Source organism: Triturus cristatus, chromosome 2_1 (assembly GCF_964204655.1).
Source record: "Triturus cristatus chromosome 2_1, aTriCri1.1, whole genome shotgun sequence".
In the NCBI taxonomy this organism is placed as follows: Eukaryota; Metazoa; Chordata; class Amphibia; order Caudata; family Salamandridae; genus Triturus; species Triturus cristatus.
The window spans coordinates 1,092,079,513-1,092,097,595 of record NC_140581.1 but is presented as its reverse complement, the minus strand read 5'-3'; the positions used below and the strand labels follow the sequence as shown (position 1 = coordinate 1,092,097,595).

The 18,083-nt window shown below is 42.7% G+C and overlaps 1 protein-coding gene across 2 annotated transcripts in view; it reads right to left on the bottom strand.

Moving 5' to 3' along the window:
- LOC146866404 (serum albumin-like) overlaps positions 1 to 18,083 on the bottom strand; it is a 462,125-nt gene that overhangs the window by 374,288 nt on the left and 69,754 nt on the right. For both annotated transcript variants that reach the window (XM_085636474.1, XM_085636475.1), the window contains exons 2-3: positions 16,032 to 16,131; positions 8,533 to 8,665 (exon numbers count right to left, since the gene is read on the bottom strand). In XM_085636474.1, coding sequence (XP_085492600.1) covers positions 8,533 to 8,665; positions 16,032 to 16,131 — 233 coding nt within the window. The remainder of the gene's footprint in view (positions 1 to 8,532; positions 8,666 to 16,031; positions 16,132 to 18,083) is intronic.

Sequence of the window (18,083 nt, the reverse complement as noted above, 5' to 3'; positions counted from 1 at the left end):
AGGCAGGCCTTGGCTTCCCAAAATAGAACCCAGGGTGACTCTCCATGTAATGTACTATTGCAGGCACACTTATGCTCAGTGTACATGCACTGTGTTTGAAGAGAACAATAGTTCAGGGTTGGCCTCAATAGGTCCAGAGCAAAAAACCCAGGGGGGCAATGCACAATCAATTTAAACTAGACAATTAATCGTTAAGGGAGCAAGATTGTAGGGAAACATATATGGTTTCTTTTCCATTGGTTTGCATTGGTACTTCAAAGTATTGTCAGGTGCTCACAAAAGTGAAAAAGTGCGTATTGTATCAGAGTGAGGGTAAACTAAAAACATTACATCACATTGACAACAAAAAAGGAACTCCACATGAATATGTACAATGGAAGGGGTTCCTGTTGTAAGGGTCGACGGGGTGAGCAATCTGAAACTGAATTAGAGCAAGGTAGGATTACCATATGTGAAGAACAAAAAGGAAGGTGCACCAGTCAAAAGACGTCCAAATCAGATAAGTATCTTTAGGTATTCTCTTTATTTTCTTTAAGGAAACTCAGCCAACGCGTTTCGTTCCACGCAGGAACTTCAAGGCAAATTCAAATCTTTATGGCAACAAGCATGCACCAAGCCATGTGTCAGAGTCCCACATGCATAGAAATTTTTAGGTTCCAAAATCCCCAAAAGATATATGATGGTAATTGTCTTAGAATAAGGTAGTTGTGGATGGCCAGAGCTTCAAGTACAAATATGACTTGTGCTCCACAGATAGAACCAAATATAAACGGGTTCCAGTAATCTCGGAAGTCCCACGATCCTAGTTGATCGAAGATAGAAACAATAATGTGTTATGCATTGACTTGGTGCTCCCAGTGGTATTGTAATAAAAAACAATTGTTACGCACACTCTATGACATTATGATCAGTGCAATTTATGTAACAGCATGGGGGACCTTGGGAAAGTGGGGGTGGTGAATGGGCGTGGGAGGCGCAGGGTTTTAATTCAATTTATTAAATTTGAATCAATAAACGAGTATGAGCAAAGGGGCTCAGTGTGGGGAACTTACTCTCAATAGGGGGGCAGTTGAACCTTAGTCACTTAAGCGGTGTCGTTCAGCCTCATGCGTGGGGATGTAATGTAGATTCTGCTGATAGGGGAGAAAGAGAGCGCGTAAGTCAGAGCCCATGTAGTGTATACAGTGGTGTATGAGGGGCGGCAGAGTGGTAAATCACTCGTGTAACGTCCGAAATGGTTACACGGCGGTGCTGCTTCCAGTCAGGCAGCAGGCGTTCTATGAGCGTACATTGAATCGAGCTGCGAGCAGAGGACATAATCAGTGGGCCTGTATAGGAAGTGCATTGCTGGGGCATTGGAAGGTTGCTAAGCGTGTTTCTTACTTGAGATGTTCAAATTGTCTGGATCAACGGGGTGATCTCCAAAAGGCGTCACGGTGATGCTACTACCACCTAGCGTGAGCTCTGTGGGCAGACTGAGATTCAGGCTGCGGACAAAAGACAGAGTTAATGGGCTGTGTAGTCTATCCATTGCTAGGGAAATGGAGGGTTGGTGCATGAACCGCTTACATTTGGATTGTCTCGCCCAGGAAGAGATCAAGGTCAGTTCCTACCGTCCGCTGGGCATGGAACGCAGTCTGAGCTGCACGGGTGGGAGTGAGGATATTAAGCGTATGCCTACTCTGAAATGAAGATGTAAAAACTGATGGGGTAAGAGTTCATACTTGAGAGAATTGAAGGCGCTCTCCTCTAGGCCAGTAAATAGTCCTCGTTAATTCCAGTACTGCACTCGAATACTAGTGAGGGAAAATCATACACAACAGTTAGAGCGTATATAGGGAAAATTAGTTAGTTAATCGATTGCGCCTAGGTACTCACAATCCGTGCTAAAATCCTGGACGTGGATCAATTTGGAGTAATGAGTGTGTGATATGGGAGGCAAGGTGAATTAAAAGATCAAAGGATTAAAAGGTTGCAGGTTCTATCAGTTAGCGTTAGTGAAGCCTGCAGGGACCTTAGGAATTTCGAGCGCTATACTCACAGGTTAAGTAGCTTGGCCGGTTCCGAAACCTGTCAGTGGGGAAAATCAAGGGATCAGAATCGGGTGTGAGATCATGCCACCACTTCAGAGAGAAGGTGAAAGGTTAGAGAGTCACTTACTAATTCATGGAGTACGGGGCGATTTAAACACCATCCTGGTAGGTGCGCTGCAGCCAATGCGTCTGTGGTGGCGGAACAGGAAGTGTGGAGGGAGGGGTTTAAGTAGTGACGATCTCGTTTGACTTGCACATAATGGCTGAAGTTGTCGCATGCGTTGATGGAGATGCTGTCGTCCGGGCAGGGTTATGTGCTGTGGCTGTATCGCAGGCGCATGCGTGTGGGAAAACACTATGAATTAATCAGTGCGGTTTTAGTGATGTTATCTGCCAGTAGATGTAGCAGGGAGGGTTATGTTGTTAAGAGGTGCCATGTTGTGGATATTAGCGGGCACACGATGAGGGCATATATCGGAATGCCCACAAAAGCACAATACGAGGGTGTGCTTGGCTAGCATTGGCGCTATGTTGTAGTGTCAGTTTTAGTGCATGGTATCTAGCAGTAATATGGTACTGTACAGTGTGGTGATCTTCAATACAGGCAGAATATACAAGTATAAATACAGTATCGCATGGTTAATTGACCACGAGACCACCAATACCAAGCTGATAAGCACAGGGTATTTTCTTAGAGGCTTTACCGTCCCCAGTGTATATATACGATGACAGTTGGTGTTATGTACAAGCATTTCATTCATCAAAAGAGTTCAGCCCGTTTTTGATAGTTTTGTAGTTGAAAATCCATTTACACTCCAACCGCACACTTACTGTCCAGTACTGTTACAGCCATGGAATGTACCATTACAGACACGCATACATTCAGCACACACACTCAGTCTATGCACACTGTTCAGTACTGTAGCTTTTCTGTATTGTACCATGGTGTACTATATGCAAACGCGCACACTGTCAGCACATACACTCACAGTTGGATTTGGCCCTTTCTGCAGGGTCACCCCCAGCCTTTTTGCCTTCACTCCTCCTGTTTTGTGAACCCATTGTTGTTGGCTGTTATGACTCTGTGCACTTTACCACTGCTAAGGAGTACTAAAGTGCTTGCGCTTGCTCCTTTTAAAAATAGTAACATTGGCTTACACCCAATTTGCACATTTAATTTACCTATATATTCCTAGAAAAGTGGGACTACAGGTACCCAGGGCCTGTAAATTAAATGCTCCTAGTTGGCCTGCAGCACTGAATGTGCCACCCATTTAAGTAGCCTTTTAAACATGTTTCAGGCCTGCCACTGAGGTCTATGTGTGCTGTTTTAAACTGCCTTGTCGACCAAAATAACCCTTTTGCCTATCCAAACTTTCTTTTTTAAAGTTTATAAGTCACCCCTAGGGTAGACCCTTAACAGACCATAGGGCAGGGTGCAGTGTATTTAACAGTTTGGACATGTACTTTTAACTTTTACATGTCCTTGTAGTGAAACTCTCTTAGATTGGTTTTTCGGTACTGCAAGGCCTGTCTATCTCATAGGATAACATTAGGTTACCTTATTACATTTAATAAGCAATAACTTTCGATTGGGAGCAGGTAGGAAAGTTGAGTTTGGTCTCTAAAACATGTAATTTTAAACTCTCTTTAATGGTAAAGTTGGACTTTAAATCACAATTGTGAAAATGGCACTTTTAGAAAGTTAACACAAGGAGATGCTGGACGGAGCACTGAAACTTTTCAGACGCTCATCTATTCACAGATCTAGGTTGAATCCATCATCGTTCTTTAGCTGACTCCGCCACTCCAGTTCACACCCAGCCATATGCAAATCAGTCTTGACTTGGGTACTCATGGTAACAGTCCAGTTGGAACTGCCAAGCCAGGTCTTACCTGGACCAGAAACAAGCACCCTGGGCCCGGTTTTAGGGAAACACCCCTCATCAGCCAGACTAGCTTGAATCCAGTGGCAAAATGAGCAAGGGACCCACATCTGGGCATACCTTGCCAACCTAGGGCGAACAAAGCAAGTACAAGGAGATGATGGATAGAGCGCTGAAACTTTTCAGACACTCACCCCCAGTCGCAGATTTGGGTTGAATCCATCATCGTCTTTAGCTCACTCCGCCACCCCAGTTCAGACCCAGCCATATGCAAATCAGTCTGACCCTGTGCCTCATGGGAACAGTCCAGCCCGAACTGCCAAGCAGTGCCTTCCCTGGACCGGAAACAAGCTTCCTAGGACTGGTTTCGGGGTAACACCCATCATCAGCCAGGCTAGCCTGAATCCAGTGGCAAAGTGAGCAAGGGACCCACGTCTTTGCATACCCTGCCAACCTAGGCATTTTCTCGTTCTAACCATTTGGCACTGCAGCCTGTATCCAGCGTCACATGACTAGGTGTAGCTGGCAGTTGGCCTTTGTGTATTGCTCCCAGAAAGTGAACGAAGGAGAGAATAGGTGCTGGCAAGATAGTCTATCTCTATCAAGATGAGGGGGGAGCGGTCACCTACCACACTTGCACATCACAAGGACTGAGCCTCAACACAGTCATAAAGGGTTTCCCACTAGTCTTTTGTGTCCCCAGATAAGCTTGGGCCGGGGCATGGAGGAAAAAATTCCAAACAACTCTGTAGGGGAAGGGGACTCTATAAGCTTCTCCTACTTCAAAGTGGGCACTAGGTGTAAACAGTGGACCCTCAGACCCAACTCTTCAGATCACTTCCAGACCAGTGGACGCTGCCATGAAGAAGGACTGCCAGCTGTGAAATCCGCCCTGCTGACCAAGCTCTACTTTGCTGAACAAGGACTGCTTTGCTGCCCAAGGCCTGCTATTGCGGCACCAGGATTCTTCTCCTGCAGTGAGCTTTCCTGCTGGACCCAGCCTGCCTTGTGAACCCAGGACTCTGAGAAATATCAAAAGGTCAGTCTGCTCGTCCCCTGTTCAAAGCCGAAGGAACATAAGAGGCTCCTTTGATGCCGATGCAACTGCTCACATCTTGATGCAGCGTGACACAGCTCACAACTGTCACCGGCCCAGAGTGGAGCATCTTGTCCTTGATGCTGATGCATTGTAGCACTAGACCTCACAAGCCCAGAGGCTTCTTTGATGGAGACGCAGCTCGACGCAAACACTGATCCATCATGACACACCTCATTCTCACTGCCAACGTATCCCAGCACAAGTCCATGCAAGCTCCCGTCGATGGCTTCCTTGACTCCGCCACTGCGTGACATATCTCAATGCCGGATCTTGCACTGCAGCTCCTCGTCGACGACTCCTTGACGCTGGCTCACACAGATTGATGCAAGGACTACACAGGCCACAAGGTACTTTCTCAGCAGACTGAACTCAGTCCTGTATCCAGCCCATGCTCCATCGCTGTCGGCCTGAACTTGTGATTTGGACCTGGACCACCGCGACAAGATAACAGCAGTTCGTGATTTTGCTTCTTAACACTATATTTTTTTCAAAACCCTTAACATTTCATAACTCCGGTTCTACTGATTAGATTTTCGTCATTTTGGTGTCAAATAATGTATTACCATTTGCTCTATTTTCCCAAATCGGTGTGGGATATTACTTGTGTCATGTTTGCAATATATTACTGTTTTAAGTGCTGCATAAATACTTTATACAGTGCCTCTTTGTTAAGCCTAACTCCTTTTGTGCCGATCTACAAGTTAAGCACAAGGTAATTTGGGTTTTGCTTGTGTTTCATCCTAACAAGAATTATTATTGATGCTTCTGTAGGGTGTCACCCCCTGAACCAGTAACCCACTATCTCACACTCACTATGTATGCGCTGCAAAACACTTCACCCTACATGTATTGCATTTCTTGCAATCACACATACACTTGGCACATGCTTTCATGGTGCACAAACTGCACAGCACTACATCACTCATGTACTGTATTGCTTACAGGCATACATACACTGCACAGCACTGCTCCATCCCTGTACTGTACCCTTCCCAGGCACACATGCATCCAATGCAGGGTCACTACTCCTGCGCTGCACAACACTCTACATGTTCATGATGAAGGAGAAAGGTGAGTTAAGTGCACACCAGCAGTACTTTAAAAGGGTGAGTGAGCCTCTAGTCCTCACTGCAGTAACACTGGGTAAAAAATACCTTTTGACTCATACTGATCAATACACAGTATTCTGACACCTCCACGCTCATGCTACTTATTCTTTGGTGAAGAAGGTAGCCCTGCACCAATATGAGGGTAGCTCTTTGCGTGCCCCTCCTGGTTCAACAAGACCGCATTCCGAGAGGCAAGTCTGTCATGGAGCACGCATATGATTTTTGTTTTCATTTGACAACAAAAATAAGGATTAAGGATTCAGACAACAGTACAGTTGGGCACTCAGGGCAGGGGTACACATCTTTTACCATGCAGAGGACCCTTCCATCCCAACACAGAGTTTGCCAACTATTTAGTAAATGCCATATCAAAAATATCTCTCTGTCAACGGTGTGCTCAGCGCAAAACATTGGACCAGATTATAAATTAACAATTTGGCTTTACAGCAGCATCCCCCATACTATGAACAACATCAGTGTCAGCAGGAAGAAAGATAACTAGATCGTAGATGCAATTCCACTGTGAATGGTGAAATACTGTATAGCTGGTTAAACTTTGCACTAACCATGGACCCACCCACGACGTACAAAATTCCTGTGCACTTCCTCAACTCAACTAACTCCATGGAGGAAATACAACTGGATATTTTTGGTCACTGTGGGGTTTCTATAGTACTAACAGAACGTTGGGCATCACAATCTCACGACCTTGTCACTTAAAATAATGAAATAGTGTGTTAACAAGGTTACAAAAATCGGCTAGCATATAAGTTGGCCACAGTGGTACCAAGGACGCTATTGCAATGGCCAAGGACATACAACCGACTGAAGCAGTGATAAAACCTACAAACAGCAAACAATGTCAGCGTGCTTCTTGACAGCTAACTTTGATATCTTATTTAGTTTAATCAGAGGACTCAATCAAGCCATGCCAATTTAATCACTAAGGGGTAGATGTGTCAAGCATTTTTTTCGATAACAAACGGCCCGATTCACAGAATTGGTCCGTTTGCTACCAGAAAAATGTATTTTGGTATGTTCGTTTCAAAATTGGGATTCGGAAACATGTTGCTGAATTGCAGTTTTTTGAATTGTGAGTACATATCGATTCGGTATTAGGAAGGGGTGTGTTTAGGGTGTCCCTTCCTAATACCGAATCGCAGTGGAATGTAAGAATGTTTAGCGACCGAAATGCGGTCACTAAACATTCGCATTTTTCCACCTACTCCAAGTATGCGGTTACCGATTTGCTGTGGTCCCATGGACCATAGTCTGCTCTTAATAAAATAAAAAGAAAACGTTTCATTTTTCTTTTTGAAACTCAAACCATTTTCATTTAAGGAAAACGGGCTGCATTTAAAAAAATATATATATTGCTTTATTTAAACGCAATCACAGACATGGTGGTCTGTTGACTACACAGGCCACCATCCCTGTGAGTTTAGCGATTCCTAATAGATCGATAATTGGAACCTACCTTAATAATATTCGGGGCTAGGTCGATTTGCAACCCACTAGGAATCGCTAAATGAGACTCAGGGACAGATTTACAACAAAGTAACGCAGCACGGTGCAGCAAGTCATTTTGCTGCACCGTGCTGCGTTAGTTTGGAAAGCACAGAGATGCGACATACTTTCAAGAATATGTCGCATCTCTGTGCTTCCCCTGCGCTGGCGCACAAGCTGCAGCCTGCGTCGTGGGGAGATTGTTTTTGTGCAGGAAAGGACACCTTCCTGCACAAAAACAATCACAGGAGGCTTTTTTCTCTTTCAATGCGTGCTGTAGAATGCAGCACGCATTGAAAGAGGAAAAAACAAGGAGGAATGAAAACATTTCTCCTCGTTGCGCCTCGCTACGCCACCTCTAGGGTGGCGTCGCATTCACACGCATCTCCAGATTTACGATTTCTCGTAAATCTGGAGATGTGTCTTGTTCCATGGGTGTTGCGTGGGAACACCCACAGCAACACCCATGGAACCCCCCTTCCACACACAGTGCTGCATGTGAAGGGGCCATATTTACGAGGAGAGGAAAGGTCACGCAGGGTGGCTTTTCCTCTCCTTGTAAATATGGAGGAGCTCCCTGCGCCACCAGTACGTCACGAAAAGTGACGTAGTGGTGGCGCAGGGGGCTTGTAAATCTGCCCCACAGTTTACCTCCTTCTCCTCCAATGCATGATTAGAGGTTTTTTAACACATATTCCATGGTAATGGATTTCTTTGTTTTGAATTCAAAATAACTCATCAGAACCTTTATAGTATGACATGCACTGAAAATGGTACATAATAGCCAATCAGCCGCTGCAAGAAAATAGGCTGTCAGTGCAAGTCTAGCAATCACAACCAGCAGCAAATCAACTGCAAAGTCCCAAAAGAATTAGAAAGAAAATGATGATGTATCATACCGCTGATTTTCTACAATCCGAAGTCTTGGTGCCTGTAGAGCACTTCTGTGCAAGTTCAGTGAAATCTTTGGCACGCTCCACTTGCTTCGCGTAAGAGCACTTTTGAAGATACTCGGAAAACATAATAAAGCCCCTGAAATAGAATCAAGCTGTGATCAAAATCTAAACAAAGCAAACATAAATCAGAACACGAAGGCCCCGCAGGGTAAAGTATTCTCACCATCAAACGCCCATGAACCTGTAAAAAGGATGATTCAATCGATGATGCATAGCGTTGAACTTTGAAACCAATCAGTACCAAATGCTTCAATACAGCACCTCACTAATAGCCAAGGTCAGTTCTAAGAGCAACATGAGCCTTTTGGTGGAATTTCCCTAATCATTTACAAGCTGTTTTTAAAGAAAGTCCTAGAGAAGGTATTTTGGAAAGGCTCTCAACCTCAAAGAGAGTGAACTAACAAAACAAAAAGCAGTGGCGTGTTACAGAGAATGACTTGCAATCATGTGAAGAAGTAGTGAATGTATGCGGTGGAAAGCAAATAAATGCTTGGTGGTGGGAATAATGTAGTAAAAAAGTGAATCCGCCATAATAACTACAGTCTCCTCGTCTCTCAAAGAGGTTCAGCAATCACAGGCATGTGTCAAACTATCTGTGGCTCACAAGTGAGAAGAAGTTGGTATATTTTAGGTATAATGATGCACTAGAGATAGCTGATAGTTAACATTGAAAGCTACAGCGAGGGAAGTATATAAGAAAGCCATCAACGTCTACTGTACTGTGAAGTGAAACATATTAATGTGCAATATTAAGGCCCCCCCTCCCTAAAAAAACACAAAGAGCAAACTGTTAATAAAGTAGATGAGAGCTGGAGGAACTGGCCCAATAGCAGATGAACACAATGAAAGAAGAACCCAGGTGACTAATGTTTGGAAGTCATTTTCTGTTTTTGTTGCCCATGGCATGACATAAATAACCACGTGGCCTTCTAGAGTCCAAATGGCTGGTTATGTACATATTGGTCATCTACTGTAGGAGAGGTGAGATACCTATATACTTAGGGCCCAATTCCAAACGTCACGTGCTCATAAATCAAGTTTAAGAATGGAAATGGCAGGATTTACCACTCTTTGGCATTCACAAAGGTGACCAAAAAGAGCTAAAGGCATTTACTCTTGCATAATTGTATGTTTCAACTGGATGCAAATATGCAGGAAGAGGCTTAGTGCAACAGAGGGAGGAAGGGGATCATCAAAAGGAGTGGTTAACCTTGTAGGTTTTTAAATGCCCACAAACATGTGCATTTGCGACCATTTGCAAACTTCTCTCTTATCATTTCCCACCATGAAAATGGCCAGACAGTTACTCCAGCAATTAGGGCTGGCTTTAGAGAGGTGCAAGTGGAGCAGCTGCACCTGGCGCTGATCTTGGAGGCGCAGGGCCCGATTCATAGAATTAACTTAAGACAAAATCCTAAACTTACTACTTTTGGTATTCACAGAATGCACTTACTACTTTTGGTATTCACAGAATGCACTTACTACTTTTTGTATTCACAGAATGGATTTACGACTACTAACTTTACGTCCGCACTCGGGCCGGAAATTCCGGCCCGGAGGCGGAGCTTCCGGCCCGGAGGCGGGGATTCCGGCCCGGAGGCGGGGCTTCGGAGGCGGGGCTTCCGGCCCGGAGGTGGGGATTCCGTCCAGTGGCGGAGATTTAGCCATGGCCAAAATCTCCACCTCCGGGCCGGAAGCTCCGCCTCCGGCCCGGAAACCCCACCTCCAGGCCGGAAGCTCCGCCTCCGGGCCGGAATTTCCGGCCCGAGTGCAGACGTAAAGTTAGTAGTCGTAAATCCATTCTGTGAATACCAAAAGTAGTAAGTGCATTCTGTGAATACCAAAAGTAGTAAGTGCATTCTGTGAATACCAAAAGTAGTAAGTTTAGGATTTTGTCTTAAGTTAATTCTGTGAATCGGGCCCGCTGTGTTTGGAAATAACTGATGGGCTTTAAAGTACCTGCTGCAGAGTTCATTTCATGTGGAGCTATTTTCAGGCAACAATAAAAGTGTAAAGCTAACTCTAGTGATTAATGTTCCTGCTACAGAAGAATAGGAGTTTTGTCTAGTGGTAGTTTTGACTCATCATAAAGGGTTAATATGCCTGCTGCAAAAACACCATGCAGATCACAAAACTGTGTTTTATGTGGATAGCTGGAACTAGAGTCAAAGAGCTGCATGCAAACAGCATGGTTTAGGTTAAAGCAGTATATTTCTTTTCCCAGTCTTTCATTATCCTAGTGTTGCTAAAAAGGGTTTGCTTGAGTAGAAATACATTTATATCAGTAAAGCCAACTACAACCACTGTGGTATGTTTCAAATCCAGAGTTTGCGTCTCTAGACTAAACACTCTTAAAATATGCCCACTAGTATGGATGACGTGTTTCCTACATTTTGAAACCTCGTAGTTTTATGGAACATTTCCTATAGACTGATTTACACGCGTATTATGTGTGTGTGATGTAAAGTACTGTGACACACTAAACTAGTATGAGTAGCACTTGAATGCAACTGAAATGCATGCGAGAGAGGGGACAAAGAACAAAGAGCAATGAGTGGCACTACTGGAGGGTGGTAGTAAGGGAATCCGTGGAGAAGAAGGTCTTTGAGGGGGGGGGGCAAAAAGAGATTGCTGTCCTGGTAGCCACAAGAGCTAAAGCCAGTTCTGCCATAGATGAGCTGAAATGAATGACTTTCCAGGGCCAGAAGAGGATAGAAACTTGTTGGGGTAGTGCAGCTTCCTCTGTGGATAAAATAAATTGAATAAACAATTGTAGCTCAGGTCTTCCCCCTCCTCTATGCAGAATTGTACACTGTGCACTGTAGGTAAGAGTTCTAAATCTGCACTTATGTGAAGGGATATTTTTGTTAGTTCATTCCTACGATTTCCTTTCTAAACAGGTACATCAGACTTTACCTGTGATCTTTAATAAAGGTAAACGTTCGATTAAACCTAGTAGCAGAATTTATTTTTTGGGTATATCTGTGCGATCACAATTAAGAATCTGGTACTTCAGTCTATGCCATCAAATATGTTTTGTAACACAATGTTATTGATTTCTATTGATTGTTATTGATTTTTGCCATCATCTCCACAAATACAAAAAATCATAAGCAATACACATAAAGATTCAACAGAATATTACCTGGCTATGCAGAAAGCTTTATGGAAAACTTGACTGTCATTTCCAAGCACTCAAACGATTACTTAGGGTGCAGCGGGAAATCAATGGAAAGGATCCTACTGTCCATGATCGAAGAACAGACACATTACCTCCTATTAGTTTGAAAAGGGGATTCAGGAATATTTTTAACCTCCTCCAACCCTGTTGCCTTGATGGAAGATTTAAAGGTGATCAGTTTGCAATCAAAGATTATACTAATAAAAGAATCGAAACGTATTTTTATAGTAGAAAGTTTCCAGATGCGCTCCTAAAATTCCATAATTGATAAGTATTTTCAACCAAATTTACCTCAGAGAATGTACGAACCTAAAATCTAATACAAATTCTGCCACCCAACACCGGTCTTTAAGAAAACTTTTACCTCACTTGGACAGTCCCTAATAAACATTCATTGAAGTAGTTACTTGGTGCTGTCTCATTTAGGTCACCTCAACAGAGTTGCATTTTGTGTGCACCTTACTTTTTCATCCACAACCCAAAAACTGTGGTCATGTGGCCTTTCAAGACTGAAGTGGTGCTGGGCATTGGCCAGCGAGTTGAGTTCAATACCTTCTGCCTTACTCACTGTTCAGTTCTAGGCGGGAATTGAAACTGACAAACAATTGGTTACTTCTAAAAATGAGAAGGGTTTGTAGACCCAGTGGTACATGAAAATAGTTATCGAAATATCCTTCATTCATATTTATGAAAAACATTTCATTTACAGACAAAAAATGCAACAAAATCCCAAATGTTTTCTCCTATAACACCAAAAGCACCAGTAACAAGTGCACATGAAAAGTGTCAATGTGGTTGTGGGGATACCATGAGACATGTACACACAGCAACATCTGTGCACTATTTCCTTGCCTGTGCCATCTTGTACAGTATAGATATGTAATCTCTTAACACAGAGTCTGCAACATTACAGAATTGTCAACACATTTAATAATTAATAATTTCTCCTGCTTTTTTCAGGCCATTTGTCATAAACAATTAAAAAGCATGCCTAGAAAACAGTACACTCAATTATTTGGATAACACCTGTGAGGAAAAATAGATATCCTCTACTGTGTGAGAGGCTTTATAAATACTAATTATATGTTTATTTAGTAATGTAATATAGAACTTTGATCCAAGGTGCATCACATGCCAATATCAATGAATGGTATGGTAAAAAAGTAATGCTACAAGTTTCTAAAAGGACGACAAGACGTCCTCATTCTACTACAGGTAGGACACGTTTCTTTTATAAGGCCTGATTTAGATCTTGGGGGATGGGTTACTCGTCACAACAGTGACTGACATCTCGTCTGCCGAAATATAAATCCCAAAATTGGATATTCATCACCATTGTGGCGGTCAACCCATCCGCCAAGAGTAACAACGCGACAGAGATAGGGCGATTAATACTGAAGTGTGGACCATAGAGTGTGGAGGAACAAAAGAAGCACAAGGAGGGCAGGAAACAGAGAAAAGAAATTGTGAACCAGATCAAAGACAAAGAGAAGAGTTATCTAAATAAATCAATTTACATAGATAAGGCAGAGGAAGTGCATGTAAACATTAGAAAACAAAACAAATATAACAGAATGCAAGTAAGTAGTGATTGGATCTTACCGAAAGTGAATCCGATATGGAGAAATATGTGTGTGATAGTCAAGAGGAAAGAGGGGGCAGATGCAAAAGTTTTTAATAGAATAAGGCGAAATAAGGAGATGCTAAGGAAAACTATCAAAAGAGAAAGAACTAGAGTTGCTGATAGAAAAAAACATTTTGACAAAGCTGTTTAAGAAATGGAAAATAAAATAAAGATAAAGATTTTATTTTTCAGGTGTGAAAAAGGTGCAAGTGATAGTTCCTGACCACTGACGAAAATTGTTATGATAAAGTCAATGATGAGTCAATGATTCTGAGATTCATAACTGAGGAGGAAAACAGGATAAAAACAGTAGTTGTCTTAGCATAGAGCCTTAGGGTACACTATAAAGAACAGGGTAGGAAGAGGATACCACTCCTTTCCATGAAAGTAAGAAGGAGCGATTGGTGAGATAAGATGGGACAATATAGGAATAGTGCCAAATACCCCTAATTTAGAACAGGAATGCAGAAGAATTGATTGATCCACCATGTCAAAAGCAGCAAAGAGATTGATGAGAATAAGGATAGAAGATTGCTCACTGTGATGTGCATGAAGTAGAGTATTGATCAGTGAAAGATGTGCCGACTCATTAGAATAGCCAGATCGAAAATCTTGTCGAACAGAAGATAAAGTATTGACATGAAGAAAGACAAAGGACATAAAATAAATTAAAGAAACAAGATAGATGCAGCAGTTGTAACAGTAATCCATTGAGAGTGATAAAGGAGGCTAACACTGAAACCCACTTGCTTGATCTAAGGGGAATGGGAAAAAGTGATTCGGATGTAGTATTTGCAGTAGCCTACTCTGCCTCCAAAGCCCTCAATACTATAAATTATTGATGTGTTTCAATGCATTGGTTGTATATCATTTCCATTGATCCATTAAGCAGTCCTAATGCTTCTTCATACTTAATATTGATTTAATATAAAGTCCCTTCCACTTTTCTTTGATGGAACCATGTATCGCTTTTTAGTCTTGTTTACACATTCTTATCCTAGACACTCTATCACTTGGCACAACTATAAAAAATATTTATAGAATGGACAACCACATCCTCAGTAACAGCATCCAATCAAGCATGGCTCTGTGTTTAAAGCTAGGATAATGGCTTACATGCTTGTACAGTAGGTTATAAGTAACTGTTTGAAACCAAACTTTGGTTGCTCAGCTTTTTAGCCCATCTCTGTTATTCTGGGAGAGGCAGAAACCCACAAAAACTGCGCATCCAGCATCAGTGGTGAGCAACTACACTGGAAAGTTCTTCCAAAGAAGGCAATATTAGGCAATCCGCAATCTCTTCCTTCTTAGTAGATACCAGAATGCAAGCGGAAAGGGCATGGCAAAATATTACTTTGCTAGTGCATCAAAAACTCTATCAACATCCCCTACTTAAAGAGTTTCAAGCATTAGGTTTATGCAATATAATATCACTAAAGCTGTTTTATTTCAGATCAAGAATGAATTATGGCCTATTTTTCTGAATAGAAACGGACTAACATCAGCCAAACATATTTTGCAATCTTCTAGCACAGGACTAGCTCAGAGTTCAAATTGGGCAAACAGTAAAACGAGATGTAATACCTACAATGACTGCTCATCAACTATACCTTCATTTCAACATGGCTCTCATCTCAATCTTTTTGCATTTGTCACCCCGAGTGGGACGGGTATGCTCAGATGTGAGTCCCGTGCTCTCTATGCCACTGGAATCAAGCTATCCTGGCTGAAGAGGGGTGAAACCCCGAAACCGGTCCTAGGATGCTTGTTTTCAGTCCAGGGAGGACCTGGCCTGGCAGTTCGGGCTGGACTGCTCCCATTGGGCACAGGGTCAAGACTGATTTGCATATGGCTGGGTCCAAACTGGAACGGCATGGGGAGCAAAACAACGATGGATTTAGGCCCAGATCTCTGTACTGGGGTGAATGTATGACATTGTTCTGAATTCTGTCCATCAATATTATTTTTGCATTTCTCATCTCAATATGCCTTGACCTTGACCTAGATGACCTGCTCTTCTAACTCTAGTCCTATGACTTGGACTGATACAGTTATCTTGACATCATGGTAGTCTGTGCAAAAGCTATATCGATCTAGTGCTCTGTCACTGTGAAGGCTGTCAATGTGATGGGGTAAAGATAAACGCTGAGCGTAATGCACCCTTGTGTCATTTTTTGAATGTATGTTGTGTGCAGTTTGAAGGCTCGTTCTATAACAACACCCACAACTTGCTGAGGTTGCCTCTATTGTGAGCTCTCCCAGTTATAAACCATTTGAAGATGCCTAGTGTGTAATCCTGTACACTTGTATGTCTTATCATTAACTGTTAAGAAAAAAATAAAAACCTTTATCACTTGCTGGTGCAATTTGCAAAGTCAAAGTGGAACTGGACAAAGTTACAAGACGCAAGTTCTGGTGTACTGTGAGGTCCAGTAGATAAACTGGTGGGTATTGCCTCAACTAAAGTAGTCTTTCCCTGTCTTCCACCATCATCTCAAGTTTTGCTCTGGCTTGTTGTGCAACACCTAACTGGTTTACTTTCAGAAAAGAAAGGCAATATAGACATACAGATTCTTAATTAAGTTACTCAGGTATATCAGGAAGAATGTGCTTATATATCTTTTGGTTGGTACTCACAGAAGATAGAATTTTTCTTTTCCTAAGATATTGAAGACATCACCCACATTTCGGTCTATTCTTAGAGCATTCGGTGCCCCTGGGTTCGGCTCATAAACATCTACAAAACAAGATGAACAAAAAAAGGTTTATTTTTTTCCTCTTGATTCAATTGGCAACCTAGAGTTTACCTTGTTTCTTTAGCAAGAATTTTCAGTGTTTGTACCTCAGAAAGAAATGTAAATACAAAATTCCCGGATATTCTCAGTAAACAATATCTGTAGGTGAATTGAGTTCTCCTTTTAAAGCAGGGGTTGACAATCTGTGTCAATAATAGTTGGACCTGTGCCAGACTTTCAAGATAAATGAATGCTCAAATAATTTCCATTTGGATTTATTACTTGTGAATTTGTCTGTGGGATCTGCTGTAAGCATGATATGGATTTGCTTCTTTCGTGTGGACCAACATGTATTTTCTAGTAGGCAGAGAGCCTGTCGTATTCTAAGAGGAAAGGAGAATGGAGTTCCACAGTACCCAATAGAGTGGCAAAGGGGCAAACAAATGTAAATAAATCGCACTTGTCGGAAAATAAGAAACTGGTGGGATGGTGAAGCACTCGTAACGCATTATCATTTAAAATAAATAATAATTGTTGGAAACATTTACTGAAAGATATGTCATAATGAGACTAACCTGTAAAAATGCCCTTAATTTCCCTGCGAGCTTAGAAGTGCTAGAGGAACAGCTTTGAAATCTAGAAAATTGTAGCAGTTTGTGCACTGGGTTTCCTAGTTTGGCACTCATCAAGCTGCAGATGGTTCAAAACCATGCTACTTGGCTTCTATTTAACCTCATCCAAACAACCATTTCATTTTTAGCCTCAAGTCATAACACAATCTCTTGATCAAACAGAGATCTCAATTTAAGCACCAGTACATTGTCCACACATTTCTCTATGTAGTATCCCAGGATATATATCAGTGAGGAAATCAATGCTGCCCATCAAATCCGCCTGGATTTTTTGATTTTTGAAGACCTGTAATAGGACTGTGCATTATTGCCACCAGTGTCTACCATTTAAGATAAGGCTGTTGTGAGGCATCAGGGGTAAGGGGCACTTGGCTGGTTAAAAGTGAACATGTGTGCACACATGTGAGGGCTTTGCGTGGGAGACTCCTGTCTTGCATAGCCTGGTAAATGTGCACAGGTAGTCTGGCGCAGAGGGTACTTTGCAGGATTGGATATTGATCTGGGCAGGCCTCATAATGTTAGTGTACACTCTTAAGTAAAGTCAGTGTGTGATTCACAGTCTTGTCTGAAGTGCACTCTAAGGCACTCAAAGGCAGTCCTCCCCATAGGTGTATCATAGAGTGTCCATCACACACCTATGCGGAGGGCTGCTTTAGAGTGCAGCTTCATTTTTCTTTGGCTTACATAGACCAGTGATATAATGAATTGGGGTGTAACCTGTTCAGTGAAATCAATTCCGCAAGTTCCAAATAGATAGCTGTACAGCTAATGGGTCATCCAGGAACGTCATATTTCTCTGGTTCAACAAAGCATCAGAGCCTAGACCTTGTGTCACCTTGCTGTGCTAAGTTAATTACATGTCTCGCCAGGGGCAGGAACAAAGGCCTCCCCAAACAAAGGGAGCAATTAACAGTACTTGACTTGGCTCCTGAGGAGGAGGGAGATGGGGATGAAGGGTCTGCATCTATCAATCAGCTATCCCTCTGTGCCAGGGATGAGCCAGCCCAAACCCACTAAACAAAGGAGGGAGCACAGACTTCTGGTGCCAACCCCCAAGAGGGCTCCCTCTGAAGATTTGGTGTAAAAGGCCCTGGAAGGTATGTCAGTGAGGGACGGAGCTGAGGCCCCCAAAGCTGATGTGGAAAGTGACTCCTGGGTGATGCCATTTAGAAATGTCCCAGCAGGCTGGGCAGAAGGGTTAGGACAGGGGCAGAGAGGTGATGTGTTACCCCAGGATAAGCCAGATATGCCTCACTTCTGGAACCTACCACCCTCACTTTAAAGGTATTAGGCAAAGCGCGGGGGCTCTTTCTTAGCTGTGT